This window comes from Lasioglossum baleicum, chromosome 9 (genome assembly GCF_051020765.1).
Source record: "Lasioglossum baleicum chromosome 9, iyLasBale1, whole genome shotgun sequence".
NCBI lineage: Eukaryota > Metazoa > Arthropoda > Insecta > Hymenoptera > Halictidae > Lasioglossum > Lasioglossum baleicum.
Window position 1 is genome coordinate 4935332 of NC_134937.1, and position 16553 is coordinate 4951884.

General features: G+C 33.9%; 1 protein-coding gene across 14 annotated transcripts in view; it reads left to right on the forward strand.

The window, feature by feature from the left end:
- The window catches only part of Glut1 (Glucose transporter 1), a 102350-nt gene that overhangs the window by 62757 nt on the left and 23040 nt on the right, over positions 1–16553 (forward strand). For 13 of the 14 annotated variants that reach the window (XR_013009607.1, XR_013009609.1, XR_013009608.1 and 10 more), the window contains 2 exons: positions 8322–8546; positions 10274–10413. Coding sequence is in view for 11 of the 14 variants with exons in the window: in XM_076430436.1 (XP_076286551.1) it covers positions 8322–8546; positions 10274–10413 (365 nt within the window). In the remaining 3 variants the exon portion in view is untranslated. The remainder of the gene's footprint in view (positions 1–8321; positions 8547–10273; positions 10414–16553) is intronic. The other variant, XM_076430441.1, reaches the window with a different exon arrangement.

Genomic DNA, 16553 nt, shown 5'->3' on the forward strand with positions numbered 1-16553 from the left:
GAACAACAGTCCTTTGGTGATCGAGATAGAAGAAAAATGGTCTTATTTTTATATTTTATAGAGAATGTTTTCTCAAATCCTGAGATTATAAAAATATGAGAATGATTGACAATTTTGTTTGCCTCGCCAACGAGAATACATTCTCATTGAATTCTACAAATATTTATGAAGAATGTTTTCTCAAATCCTGAGATTATAAAAATATGAGAATGATTGACAATTTTGATTGCCTCGCCAACGAGAATACACATTCTCATTGAATAATACAAATTTATTCAGGGAAAATATCTACTTTTACTTATTTTAATCTCATTGGTAAAAATACGAATTATACAATGGACTACCGTCCATTAAACCACTAATTACAGTTCAAATGATATCATGTTTAGAGTCATTTTAATCCAAAAAATGTCACAAATAATTTGGCGAAAGTCGCATAGAAAAATAATTAAGAATAACGTTTTGTAATTGGATTAGTAGTGGTTCACATGGATATACCCGTGGACGGGGTATACGAACTGATTTTATTCGGGGCAAAATATTTATTTTCACGTATTTTAATGTCATTATAAATGTAAAAAGTTGTAATAAGTAAATGTACCCTAGTCATTTTAATGGTAATGGTGTTAAACAGTGCAGAACTTCCCTCTACAATTCTTTTCTATTTTCAATAACAATTGAGTTGCAATTCGGGCCGGTTACTAGATACACCGTGTATAGCGCTATAATTTAGAATATCATAACTATTTAGTAGAGCATTTTGATCAGCCCGGCTTCTGGGAGACTATTAGTAGAGGGTAATGCTACACGCTCACGCAAGAGCAGCTTTCGCGTCTCTGTCAACTCGAATGAGAGTGTTGCGAGTTTCATTCCCGGGAGCAAAAGCGATCGCTATTGGAGAGTAAGCTGTCTGGAGATTCCCCTCAAACCTGTGTCCATTAGAGAGTTCTACACTCTGATACGACTCTCGAGAGTATACACTGCTGTGCAAAAGAAAGAAGCATCCTTTAACCTGATAAGGATTCCGCTTAATTGAATAGTTAGAAGGCGGTAGACTCGTATCCAGAATTGCAAGGGTGCGGGATGCGCCTTCTCATTTCTCGATAATGCAAAGATGGAATTTTTCAATAGTCAAAAGTGCTAGATAAAAGATCGATCTAGGCCGCGATCGTCCTCGAAAGTTCTATTTTTACGTTTACGAGGCGTAATTTGCATTATTCGACAGCATGTATAGCTATGAAAATAATTAATTATTCATGTCCGTTATGTTTTGATACTAATTTCAAGTTTTTAACTTTCGTTCATGTCGTACAACAAACTCAATAAAAAAGCGATAACTTTTACTGTGATAAAGTAATTTTCGTTGTATCGATAAAATGAAATAAAATTCTATATGCACATAGAAACTGTTATACAACCCCTGGCAGAATGTTTCCGAACGGAGCCATTGATACGGATTTCAGAGAAAACATTCACAATTTAGAAGTATAAAATATTACTTTATGAAGTTAAAACTGATGGGAAATGAAAAGGGGCGCTTATTGAAGAATGAAAAACAACAAAATAACATAAGCTTCCATTTATTATAACAAAGAAACGAGACAATAAACAAAATGTTACACGGAAAAAAGATCCCGATTAATTAGATCAGCTGGAAGAAAATTTCCGATTCGATTACCACTGCCCATCACCAAATTTGTTCAACAATTACTGTTGGATGATTCTTATAGAGTTTTTTCGCTGATTCCGAATCTACCCTTAATTTTTCCCCTAGATGCAAAGTTTTTAAGAAACTTGATTTTGAAAAAAAAACCATATTTTTCAATTTTAAACAAATATTGTGATATTATTATAAAAGATATTGGATTGTTCTTTACAGCAAAAGATTCTGTAGACTTTCCCGAATACAGTGATATCCAATTGTAATACATTATGAATGTTTAAACATGTTTAAGCAATCGTTAAAGATGGAGAGACACCACTTTTGCCTCAATTGTTGAGGATATTTTTCAGTTTATCTTAAAAAATAAGGGTCCGGCGTAAAATCTAACCGTATCACGCGATAGAGCAGATTTTTATCTTGAGAAACCACGCTTTAAAGTTTGCAACACCAACGTTTTTTCGAATCAAAAACCAAAATATCTTCTCCCGACATGAGTTGCCGTCAGTGGCGCTCGCCATTAGTACGGCCGTTCGCCGCGTCGCATCCCGTCACTGGCGGCAACTTTTATTTTATACTTCTAAATTGTGAATGTTTTCTCTAAAATCCGTATAAATGCCTCCGATCGGAAACATTCTGCCAGGGGTAAATGCGAAACAACAGTAAGTATGAATTCCGCAGCAAAACGAATGTCAGAAAAGCAATCGAATTCTTCAAGCTCGCAAACATCCGGAACGAAATACAAGTGCATAACTGCAACTACTGGCGATCGTTGCCAATGGACATATTGCGGAACTTCTTGCATTTATGGCCTATAAAAATCTGAAAAGTACAAACGCTAATGCAACTTTGCGTAGACCAATTTTATCTTTAGTCTCACGAAACCATTTTCTACGAAAACAATTTATTAGTTTGCAAATGTTTCACTCTGTTCTTCGGTTTTCTCGTGTATGTACATGTAGCTACATGCACAGTAGGATGTGCGGGCCGCCCGATATTCGGGTTCAGGTCGGATCGTAGAAAGTCGAGCGGGCTCGATTCGGGCGCGCGATACTTCATGAAATGCACAGCTGTACGCTTCCGAATAATGCAAATTACGGCTCGTAAACGAAAAAAAAAACTTTTTTAAAAAAAATTAAACCGACTTCGAAAAAACGCACTAAAAAGAATGAAATAATTTCCATTTAATTTATTTGAATACACACAAACTTAAATACAATACAATCTTTTCGGAGGCGGCGCAAAATTGAAAATTTTCGACACTGGAAATTACGAAAATCCTTAAATTCTTCTAAATACTAATATATTTATATTTAAATAATATATTTGCGCCGCCTCCGAAGAGATTGTATTGTATTTAAGTTTGTGTGTATTCACATAAATTAAATGGAAATTATTTCATTCTTTTTAGTGCGTTTTTTCGAAGTCGGTTTAATTTTTTTTTAAAAAGTTTTTTTTTATTTCACACTTTTTTATCTCTGTCAGCCGTTACATTCCAAATCGTAATTTATAAATATCTGAAAGCGGCAATCGATAACGGTAACGACGTCGCGTCGTTACTGTTCCTAATGTCTAACATTCAGCGGAGTTCACGACGGTATCACCACCCTACATTTTCGCAAATAAAATCGTGATTAATAAAGAAATGTAAAATGTTTTTGCACGGGACCATCCCGGGAACATACTCTACAAGATGCAAAAGGTTTCGTTCCGATTGGTCCATCCATCTCGACGTAATCGGTGAACATACATAGAAAAAAAAAGCGAAAAAAAAGGCACATACAGATCGAATTGAGTAACCTCCTCCTTTTTCGAAGTCGGTTAAAAATAGGACTTTCGAGGACAATAGCAGCCTAGATCGATCTTTTATCTAGCGTTTTTGACCGCTGAAAACCCCCATTTTTTTATAATCGAGAAACGAGAACGCGAATCCCGTACCCTTGCAATCCTGGAAAAACGAGTCTACTCCCTTATAAGTCAATCATTGCACAATACAATTTCTACATAAAGATATTGTTTGTCATTGTATCTTATAATTATGTATTCCGGGTGTTTCTTTCTTTTGCACAGTAGTTTACCTCGAGTCGCCACATGGCACAAACAACAATTCTCGAGAGTTCGTTCTCACGTGAACACGCAGCTTTAGGACCAAATCGTTCCTCTTACTTTTCAAATCGAAATGTCCTCACTGGTTTAATATGTTTCCATATGTATACATATTGTATATCTATGTGTCAAATACTTGTTGCATGGCGATTTCATTTTTCTGCTTGGGCTTACTAATTGCGCTTTTTACTGAATCTCTCTCCCCCTGTTTCCCTCCCCCCTTCCCCTCCCCTGTTCACAACGACCTCTTTCGTGACTGCCTGGAGGAGACATTTACACTCCCTTTGTTATTAGTATACATTCTATTTGGCTCAAACCTGTCACCCTTTGTCATGTTACGTTTTAAATTTGCTATTAATCTCTTACATCTTCAACCGTGAGCCGAACTAACGGCTCTTGTTGTTCCAACAAGATTCAGTTCTATTCTGAAACGGATTCAGAGGAGCTACAAAAGCCACCTAACACCTCGTTATTCCTTTCGTTCATCTAACAAACTCGACCGGTACACAAAGTGTTCGAAGATAGTCAAACTCTGTTGACAAGACAGATGCGGGAGAAATGCTGCATAAAGCTTTCTTAAAAATTTCGAAGAAAATATTCTACATATTTCGATTTGAAATATTTTCCGCACATCCGTTTATATAAAATATTAGGTTGTAAAGAAAGAAATGCAGGACTTTCTGGTCCTTTGTTTTAATTGCAATTTTATACCAATAAATATTTACCTTAATTTAATGAGTTATATGTCATTTTAAAGCTTGTTGTACGGTCTATTCAATTATGCTTTTGATATTTAATTTTATCCAAGTTTTTATTAAATTATTTGGCTTTCATTTCAGAATGTCAAAATGCGATTTTCGCATTATTTTTTTCTACGAGTTCAAACTAGGCCGAAGTGTCGCTCAAGCGGCTCGGAATATCAACGAAGTATGGGGCGAAGGAAGTGTCAACGAATGCACAGTGCTCATAGAAAAAAATAATGCGAAAATCGCGTTTTGACATGCTGAAATAAAAGCCAAATAATTGAATAAAAATTTGAATAAAATTAAATATCAAAAGCATAATTAAATAGAGCGTAAAACAAGCTTTAAAACGACATATAACTCATTAAATTAAGGTAAATATTTATTGGTATAAAATTTCAATTAAAACAAAGGAACAAAATTCCTCCATTTTTTTCTTTCCAACGTAATATTTGGAGAGTTTGAGTAACTTTCAGGACATTATACAGAATGTTCAAGAACAAGGGATGCAAACGATTTATTAGTCATTCTACGTGCAAAAGTAAAAAAGAATAGTCAAACTTTCTCATACACGACACTTTGTTTTGGAGATAATTGATTTCGCAGGTCCAATTCGATTATTTCGACAACGAAACGTGATTTAAGAAAGTTTTTATGCATATTTCTTGAATTTTTCTTGCGCGTAGAGCGATGTTTCTACCAAGTTGTTCTACCTTCCTAGAATATCCTCTGTTTATACTTGGTTTCATCAATTTCTTCTGCGTGAGGGGAATACAGCTACCTCTTTCCAACATATTTCTCGTTTGTGTGTAGCTTTTATGTCCACAAATATACACACCACGAAGCACCTCAACTGCTTTTAGAACGAAAAAGATACAGAAAGAGAGTTTGTACTTCGAAAATCGCTCGTGAACGAGCAATCTCTAACTTCCTTCTGATCGATTAATCTTTAAAACAATGATGGATCATGTATAATCAATGCAATCACAAAAACTAATTTTAGATTACACATTTACAAAAGTTTGTCGAGTAGGTTGCTGAAATTTTTTGTATTTAACTTGTTGACTGCCATGTCACCCATATTTGGATGACCATATTATTTCTCGAGTCTTAAAAATCCATTTCTGTAATTATAAATAGAGTGTGCCTCATTTGTTTATTATCTATGAAATATAAGTGGATTGAAAATGTAATTAACATCATAAATCTCAACTTCTACTAAAATTTTCAATTTATTAATTTTAGGTCACACGGACCAAAAGCTTCAATTATTATGCTTAAAGAAAATAACGTGTTTATTAATGCGTTATCACGTCAAATGCTCAAAATCCTGTTCGAGAAACTTTATAAAAATCACCCTGTATATTTGGTATTTTATATCATTTGCTTGACAAAACTTTGATAGGTGTCAATCATAAGTAAAAATAAGAGCACCTGTATATTATGTTGATGTTTACAATTTTAAAACACGCATTCTTTTAATAATCTAAACTTTGTGAAGATTATTTGATTACAAGTGGAACTGCATATAGTGCATAGAATTGAAGGGGATGACAAACGAGTAATTTTCAAAGTACGACTGTATTCTCCTCGCACTACTCAAATTCGTCGTATCAATTGTACCGTTTTTCAGTGATTGCGAAGAACAGGGTCCTGAATAATTTTATATACATGTATGTACACACAATATAATAAATACCGTTCAGCTTTCGAAGATATAAACAAAGATATTTTCAACACGTATCGTATAGGTTCATGGTATTAGCCAATCGGCTAATCAATTAGTTAATCAACGCCGCTTATAAACCACTAATACTGTACTTACTAGACTGCGGATGTTTCCGCAATTTTCAACTTCTGTTGGCAAATTTTAAGAACGAGGAAAACCTGTAGTAAAACCTGTACAAAGAGTAAATCAGTACTTGCCTTTGAGAAGCTTTACTTCTAATGTATTACGTTTGTTCTTATAGTCTAAGCATTGCCATTTAACATGGTATAGATCTTGAAATTCTGCTCCACATTGGCAAGCACTGTTAGCTATAAAGTTAACCCTTGCTAATGAAGCGTTTAAACTCCAATAAATAATGTAATAAGTGTTTCTATTTGGCGGATACATTCCGTGTAACAAAGCAATAATAAATGAAATTACAAGCTTTTGATTGTCGGGAAATCATTCGTGACAACATTGTTCTAAATGTGATCGTAATAAATTAATTAAAATAATGTTAGAAAAGCAATAACATTTGCAGGCATATTTTTTGAAACGAAATTAATCTAAAATTAACCTAAGCTGAACTGAAACAATGAAATAATACAATGCACGATACTGGAAATAATTTCGTGTACATCGTTGACGAATGTCGGTGACAATTATAACTGGACTGCGGATTTTACGAATTAAAATAATGTTAGAAAAGCAATAATATTTGCAGGCATATTTTTTGAAACAAAATTAATCTAAAATTAACCTAAGCTGAACTGAAAATTGTTTCAATAATACAATGCACACGATACTGGAAATAATTTCGTGTACATCGTTGACAAATGTCGGTGACAATTATAAGTGAACTGCGGATTTTACGAATTAAAATAATGTTAGAAAAGCAATAACATTTGCAGGCATATTTTTTGAAACGAAATTAATCTAAAATTAACCTAAGCTGAACTGAAACAATGAAATAATACAATGCACACGATACTGGAAATAATTTCGTGTACATCGTTGACAAATGTCGGTGACAATTATAAGTGGACTGCGGATTTTACGAATTAAAATAATGTTAGAAAAGCAATAACATTTGCAGGCATATTTTTTGAAACAAAATTAATCTAAAATTAACCTAAGCTGAACTGAAAATTGTTTCAATAATACAATGCACACGATACTGGAAATAATTTCGTGTACATCGTTGACAAATGTCGGTGACAATTATAACTGGACTGCGGATTTTACGAATTAAAATAATGTTAGAAAAGCAATAATATTTGCAGGCATATTTTTTGAAACGAAATTAATCTAAAATTAACCTAAGCTGAACTGAAACAATGAAATAGTATAATGCACGATACTGGAAATAATTGAGAAATGAGAAATTCTTGTCGATCGTAAATTGTTTGAATAAACTTGGAATAATGTTATCGGCGCTAGGTTCGATCAAATTCTACACTATATGTATAGCTATTTTGGAAATAATTTCGTGTCTTATATTTACGACAAACTCGAGTAAAATTTTGTAACGATAGAAAGATTACAAAATTTGTGGAGAGTTAACTTGATGAAATTAATTTTGCATCGACATTAGCAGTCTAATTACAAGTATACATGAAATTACTCCCGATGTCGATCATATCAACATGCATCAGGGTCATTGATATCAACAAACTGGATCCTGTTCTACGTAATTGCCCACGTCTTTCTGTAAGAACACGAAAATTGTGGTATATGTCTGGCGTGTTTTCACGTAATTCACGTGTATTTCTGTGATTCTAACTGAGGTCTAAGCAACGAGTGTTCCCGGTCGATCCTTGTGGTAAATATAGCCAGTCATGCTTCGTCGCTTGAAGAAAAAAAAAAAGAATGAAACGAAAACTAAAACAAAGGACAAGACGTTAACTGTACATAACAAGAGCACGTTCACATTGTTGCAGTCGCATCATCAAGCCTTCAGACACAGGGTTGAGCTGCACCAGTGCATGCGGTACTTTTTAATTTGTTCATTGAGTTCCGTAGGTTTCTTACTGATTTTTGTTCATCCTGAGAGAGACTCCTCCGGCTGCTCAGGAAAGAAGAACACGATTCTACTGCCTGATAGGAGTTTTTCGGTTATGTGCAGGAAATGATTGACTGGATGTCTTATCTGTCGGTCGTGTCGACACTCAGTTTCGTGGTGTTCTTCGCTGTCGGGCCCGGCTCCATTCCTTGGATGATCACGGCCGAACTGTTCTCGCAGGGCCCTAGACCCGCAGCCATGTCTATCGCGGTTCTTGTCAATTGGATGGCTAATTTTTTGGTTGGCATTGGTTTCCCGAGTATGAAGGTAAAGTACTTTTTATCCTAACATTATGTAAATCCTCTTATAAACGGACGGTTATTAGAGTAACACAGTACAGTCTTGATATACATATAAGTTTTGCACTCCAAATTCATCCTTTGCAAATCAATTTCACCCTTTTGCAAATCAATTTCGCCCATTAACCCTTTGCACTCCTTTGTCGAGTGTGACTCGACATCGGAGAAAGAAAAATACAAACAAAACGGGTTTTTAGTTTTTATACAGTTACTCGGATTAATATTCGGACGCTCTAAAAAAGACGATAACTTTTTCAATATTGTACTATACGATTTGAACTTTTTTTGGGAAGCTAGAGCAATTAGTTTACTACATGATGTGAAAAGAAATTTATTCAAAAATTGCAATTTATCGGAGTTATAGAAAAAATACTAAAAGGTGCATTTTACAACTTTTTTATATGGGCTTATATTGAAAATTTAAGAAATACGTTTTGTAGATCTGTGTCAATTAAAAATATTCTGAAATTTCGTCAAAATCGTTCGACGTTGCAATGAGCTACAAACGTTCATAGATGGTAAAAATTGCAGATTTTCACTATTTTCGACCTATACAATCTACGAATTCTTACATCTCTCAATGCCTGTCATTTTTTCCCGCATCAATCGATTTCGATGAAGCTTTTACAGTGCATACAATTGACACAGGCCTACAAAACTTACTTTTTAAATTTTAAATGTAGGCCCACATAAAAAAGTTGTAAAATACAACTGTTCGTATTTTTTCTACAATTCCGATCAATTGCTATATTCGAAAAAAAAAATTTTCACATCCTGTAGTAAACTAATTGCTCTAGCTTTCCAAAAAAGTTCAAACCGTATAGTACAATATTTAAAAAGTTATTATCTTTTTTAGAGTTTCCGAATATTAATTCGAGTAACTGTATGTATTTGGTTCTTCCTTTATTTATTTAATTGTCTTATTTTTTAGTTAAAAACAAATACAGGTTTTGCACTCCGAATTCACCATTTTGCAAATCAATTTCAGCCTTTTGAAAATCAATTTCACCCTTTTGCAAATCAATTTCACCCATTTACAAATCAATTTCATCTTTTTGCAGATCAATTTCACCCTTTTACAAATATTTTTGAATAAGTTTTTGTAAAAAAAATCAAGTCAAATGTAAATTAATTTTTAAGAAATTCAAAAAAATATTTATTTAATGCGAAGATGTAGGTCAAATACTTATTTAAAAGTAATCATCAATCTATTATCTTTGTAATATGTGAAAACCGTGTGTAGATGTGTATTGTATATTAATTTGTAGGCATTTTGTGATTAATAAATTAAAAAAGTGAAAGTACGTATGTATTTATTGAAGCGTATTAAGTATTGAATCTTAATCATGTTTCCCTCGCAATAATTACACCGTTCACGTGTATCTAAATAAATATATAATTAAATAATAAATAAATAATTAATCTTAAATATTCTTAAAACGGGTGAAACTGATTTGCAAAATGTTGAAGTTGATCTGCAAAAGGGTGCAATTTGCAGTGAAAGGCCTATAATAACGATGGATCATTTCAAAATTTATCGGTATATTTGATTTTTACAAAAATCAGGAAATGATTCCAAACTTTTAATCCACCACGTATATAATCCGCAGTCTGGTAACAACGTAAGAATGTGTGAATTCCATACGAGTCATCTCGATCGGTTAACTAATTCCTCTTGATGCCGATGTGTTACAGACTAGCCTTGATAACTACACGTTCCTACCATTCAGTGCATTCCTAGCCATCTTTTGGATCTTCACGTACAGGAAGGTTCCCGAGACCAAGAATAAAACATTCGAAGAAATTCTAGCGTTATTCAGGCATGGTAACGACAGGTACGCAATCAACAAACCACTTAATACCATCCCTAATACGTATAGCAAGTCATTAGATAGATAATCTTCAGTTTCGAATCCTTTTTCTGTTCTGCTGATTTCGGTCGATCTTTATTGTATGTAGCGTATGTTATGTGACTCTAGCCGCAGACAGCTTGGTCGTTTTAGTTATGATTTTCCTTTGTTACTTAAATATAGTATACCTACCGAGATTATAAGTAAAAGACTTTGTATCTATCGTTTTGTAAAAAGTGCTTAATCATCGATCGGAATCAACTCGGGTAGGTAACAAATACTTAATAGTATGTACATAATGTTTCCTGCGCATTCGATGCGTGATACATTAGGCTGGACCTTAGCTATACTTGTTGAAATTTCTTTTGCGAGATTGTTTTCACACGACCCTCTAAAATTGTGTCATTGGGTAAGAAAATAATTTTTGCGAAAGAGATGAAGTTGGTCATAAAGTTGAATATAAAGATAAAGTTAGAATTACGATATTTTTGAAGGTATAGAATAAAGAGTGGGCCACCTGTTAGTTTCTTTTTGAAATTGTTATACAAATAAAACTGTTTAATATTTTTCAATGTTTTCTGCTTTATTGTATAGAGTATATCTTCCGATTAATTATGAAAAACAATTTCATTCAAACGGCTCCCGTGACTGGCTTTGCAGTAGCCTATCCTGTCAACCCAATTTTTCAGTACATTTTCGATGGTTGGCGGTTCTATTTCGCGAATAGCTCGATTGGTATTTGCCTTTAGGGCTTGTACATATTGTTTGTGGGCTGTTAGAGTAACAACGGTCCTTAACAGTTCCGCATAAAGAGAAATCCATTGCGTCAAATCGCAGCTAAGCTTGATTTCGGCCAACAGTTTTTCTCAGTTTTCGCACACTTTCTACAACACAGCACGCACTCTGGAAATAATTTTTTAATATTTCCCAGCGCTGTGTGTGTGTGTGCTCAAGAGTAAAACGATGCATTTTGTACCGTGGAGGTTTGACACTAATTTTCTGTCGTTATTTCAAGCTCGTTAGTGTTGATTATGACGATTTGACACAGAATTCAAAAAGAAACCAATAGATGGCCCACTCTATATTTAACTTGAATTTTCAGTGTACTCTTCACATTTAGCGTGCAGTTATTTCTATTTCAAAACTTTGTGCCACGTCTTCCCGACGTCCGATTGATCTAAAATGTTAGAGTCAGTAGACTCTCGTATGACGCGATGGAAAAATTGTTTAAAATTACTGTGTGTCTGTATCTTCTGTGGCAGTAAGTGTAGAGTCGTCTTACACAATATTTTGTACATGTACTGTACATTCACTGCAACGTACAATACACCCCCGCTCAAATACTTTTGTCCACATACTTGTCATAAGTGTCCACGTGCTTGTGGACACTTGTCCAATTCTGATATCTACGTCAAAACAATACGGAATCTTAGAAGGATTTAAAATAAATTTTATACAATCTAGTTGTTGCAGTATTCGTCTACACATGTTTTAATAATAATTCATTAGATCTTCTTCTAATTTACATATGGTATCCGGGCTATTCATTTTTTCATTGCTCATTCTACAAAAATGTTAATTATATAGCTGCCACTTCAATATGAAAATTTTCTATAAAATTATTTTCATTCATTATATGTAGACTCCGGATTTTATGCATTTATAACAAAAATGAGCACGTGCAATTTAAAACAGTGAAAATATTAAAAGATTGTAAGAGTACTATATTATTTTCACCACATTAAAATTATTAATGGAGAATATAAGTTTATATTTAGATCCTGCGTCTTACAATTGATGCATTGCTAATTATATAATGCATGATGCTAATTATATGTTTATATTATCCCTGAGAAGATAGCAGACCACGCTAAAGCCATGAATTCACAGAGAAATGAAAGAACAAAGACTTGTAAACTGTCTGTATGTGTCAGAATTCACATAATATGGTGTTAGACCTACTCGATAAATTTTTATTTATGCTATTAGAATAGCAATGATAAAATACTTTATACTTCACACATTTCATAAAAGTGATATATCCACATATTTTTGAGCAGGAGTCTTTTTAAACAAGTTTCTGGTCGCGTTATACGGGAGTATACTGTACATTCGCGCTAGTAAATCTTAGGACACCTCTGGTTTTTAGTAAAACTTTAACTGTATTAACTACATAATATAAATATAATCATAATGATCCAAAACACATGTAAAAAGTCTTTTTAAACAAGTTTCTGGTCGCGTTATACGGGAGTATACTGTACACTCGCGCTAGTAAATCTTAGGACACCTCTGGTTTTTAGTAAAACTTTAACTGTATTAACTACATAATATAAATATAATCATAATGATCCAAAACACATGTAAAAAATGTGTAAAAACTATATGGATCAACTTCAATGTAATAGTTCATTAAAAATTATGAAATGGCCATCTCAATCACCAGATTTGAATATATAGAAAAATGATAGGATGAACTGGATAGACAGGTACGAAACTTTCGCCCTACTTCGAAAACACATTTATGGAATATTTGGGAACGAGAATGGAATAATATAACAACAGAAAGTATGAAAAAATTGATCACGCGGTGCCCAAGAATAGTGGAGACTGTAATAAAGGAACGTGGCGAACTCTTCGATGAAAATAAAATACAAATATTTTTTTACTTCTTGGTAAGATTTATAATGGGGGTGTGCGGGTACCCGTTATTTACGAGCTGAGCTAAACTCGATTCGATTGCTCGAGCCGAGTGGAGCGTTTGATTTTTCCGAGCTACTTGAAATCGTCGAACTGTTCGAAAAAATTCGAGCTAGTTGGAAAAAACAAACGGCTCGAATATTCGAGCCCTCGTAAAACTTCGATCTACTCGAAACTGAATTTTCAGCTCGAACAGATCTATAGCTTTCGAGTTACCGTGCGTAACACACGTAGTTGACCGCGCAGAACACAGGCTGTTTGACAAGAATCGCGACTTTACTGTGTTCGAGTAATTGGAAAAATTTCGAGCTAAAAATTAATTTTCAAGTAGATCGAAGTTTTACGTGTGCTCGAATATTCGAGCCGTTTGATTTTTTCAAGTAGCTCGCATTTTTTTCGAACAGTTTGTCGATTTCAAGTAGCTCGAAAAATTCAAACGCTCGACAGACCGAGTAATGACTCAACTTGAAATTCGAGCACTCGAATTTCCTTCCCTTCACATGCAAACCTTTGAATAAGAAAAAATTTGTTCGCATCCTTCAAGGATTATTTCATTTTTAGAGTTGAATACAAATATGGTCACTGTCCTAAGACTTATGAGCGGGAGTGTATATAATTTTTTTTGTCGTGAAATGGAACAATCTTAGGGGGCGGCGTGCTCGAAATTTCATAGTTGAAAAAGAAGGTCCACCCTAGTGATACAAGTACCATTATCTTATCCGTCCACGCATCCGCCCGTGTATATTATACTACGAACAAGAGCATCGAATGCGTTTAACCTGCGACTTCTCAGATTATTTTGGTCGCAGACAGGAAACGAAACTCGCAGTTGATTCCTGCGAACGAACGGACGGCTAGGAAGTGTACATCTTATACTCGTCGTTAGGCTACCGATCGATCTCTAGGGACATTTTCCGTACGCAGGATAGTTAATTGCGTACCGTTTACCAGTAGCTAGTATTGATCGACGGACACTCGTCGAGAATATTTACGCGAATGCAGTAATTATACATATACTATACTCTAAAAAATATCGAATCACGCATATAATATTGCATGGTAATTACGTACGCTATTGTCCACATTTAAGAACGAGACCTATAACGACTTTTATGTCGCGAGCAACAATTACGAGCAACAGTTCAGAGCTGGGTAAAATATTCTTAAAGAGTAAATAATCCTATTTATTTTTTAAAGTGTGCGTACAACCTTGAAAATGAAATATTTTATTTGACGTAATAAGTTTTTGAAGTAGTATTTCAAAATAGTATTTTATTTGAAGAATATTTTATTATTTTTATTTTGCTGAAAATAATGGTTCATATTTTCAATACATTTATGAGTGTAAATTGTTTCCTAATGGCAAGATTCTTTGTATGTTTATATTGTTTATCAGCAAACCACAGTAGAAACCTGCTCCGTATATTAGAGTGGTTATTACATAATATAGTTTTTCAGAGTAATGAAACGAAGCAAGGAACTTATCAGAAATAGCTTTCACCATGATTATCCAAAAAATTTGGTTTTAAATGTCTTTCTAATAACTCCTAAATAAATCAAAGAATAAAAGTTTGGTAAAAATTTAGATTCTTAAAATACAAATATTGCATTTCGTGGTTCAGATTGTCCGAATAAAAATATTTTACTTTTGAAATTATGTATCCTATTTGAAATACTATTTTTTTAACCTAAATTAAATCTAAAATATTAAATATTATTTGAAAGATTTATTTCGCCAAATATTGCCCACCTCTGCAACAGTTCCGTGACTTTTATATTATATCGAGCATACCGTAGTACAATCCTTAATTAATACTTTCTATGTATCTCGTAGATGAGGCGTGATCGTTCACTGCGTTTCTCTGTTAATTGAAATGTTAAAAAGAAAGAAACACGCTAACTGTTTTGACAAAAGGACACCGTGTGTTGTTGCCTAACCTCGTGGCTATAAATACAAATTTAACTGTGATAAAGTTCATTCGATTTCTGGAGAGCACTCTTGAGAGAAGTACAGAACTGCCTCGGTAGCTGTCCCAGTTTCTCTTCGGATATTTGCCCCGCTTTCAGATTCTTTTGTTTAGCGCAAGGGACATATAAGCCCGCCTACTTAACGATAGAATGGAGTATCTACTAATCAAAGCTTCAATTTTTATGCTTCCTTTTCGTTATACTTGTACAATATTATACAAACAAAATGGTGCAATTTCGTCGGGTTAGATTAGCTATTTTACTATGTTTCTATTGTTTACAGCAGATGGCATGTGCGCTTTCTAAAAAATTTCGTTACAGAAACTAATCCTTGGCTCAGTTTTATGTAAACCTTTTAACGACTAGAAAATTTTTTAGCACTATTCGCTTCTACCTTGTTCTCCTTCACTATTCTCTATTCTGGTGTTGGTAACATTGAAGGATAATCTTTGCCGGAGATACAGATCTATCATTTCATAGGTTTCAGAAACGAAAAAACGTAGCCATTTCTATTAAAAACTTGTTTACGATCTTGTTTAAAATCTACGCAGCTGTTTATCAAGTATCCTGATGATATTAAAGCTCCACTAAAAATGTATGCTGTATCACGGAACAGTCTCAAATGATCTAAACAAATTTAAGTCTGGAATTAAAAAAGGTTGTAAGCACCAAAATGAAAATTCCGAGGGAAACCCATGTAAAACATGTAAGATCATCTTGTAACCAATCTTGTAACTGACTCAAAACTTTTAACCGCTAGTCAGGAAACACTTAGCCTTATTTCATTAGCGTTGGAACTTTCTTCCTTCCTGTCCTTTTTGTGTAAAAAAAAACAATTTTTGAAAAAAATGCCACTTACAGCTGTTTGTCATTCCAGTCTTCAACTTCGAACAATTTCTAAAGCAATCACACACTTTTATTTCGTCCAATTCGAAAGTAAAATGTTCCGGGAATAAACAACGATCGAATAGCTTTTCCTTTGGTGGATTATAAAAATTGAAGTATTCATTAGTAGACGGCCCGTCTTGTTTATACGAAGAATACTTCTTTGGTGCTCGAAATGCAAGAAAAACAGTAACATATTTCGGTGTTCGATCTGAGACGATTCTAAAAGGAGGAACAGAAATGCGAGCATTGCTGTATATCAATCGACTGTATTGTATTAGATCAGCGCTCGGATTTACTTACTCGCGACGGCCGAGTTTCGAAGGTTACGCCCCCTCGACCCGGCCGTCGCGAGTAAGTAAATCCGAGCGCTGTATTAGATCATTGCACAAGTTCGTGCCCGATTTGAAGATAAATTCAATGGTTAAATTTTAAAGAATACAACTTTATTAATCGATTGTACACGTAGTCACCATTCTTTTCTATATATATATATATATATAATTGTAGAAAATTTAACCATTTTTTAAATTTGACCAATCTTTAAAATTTAGCCATTGAATTTTATTTTC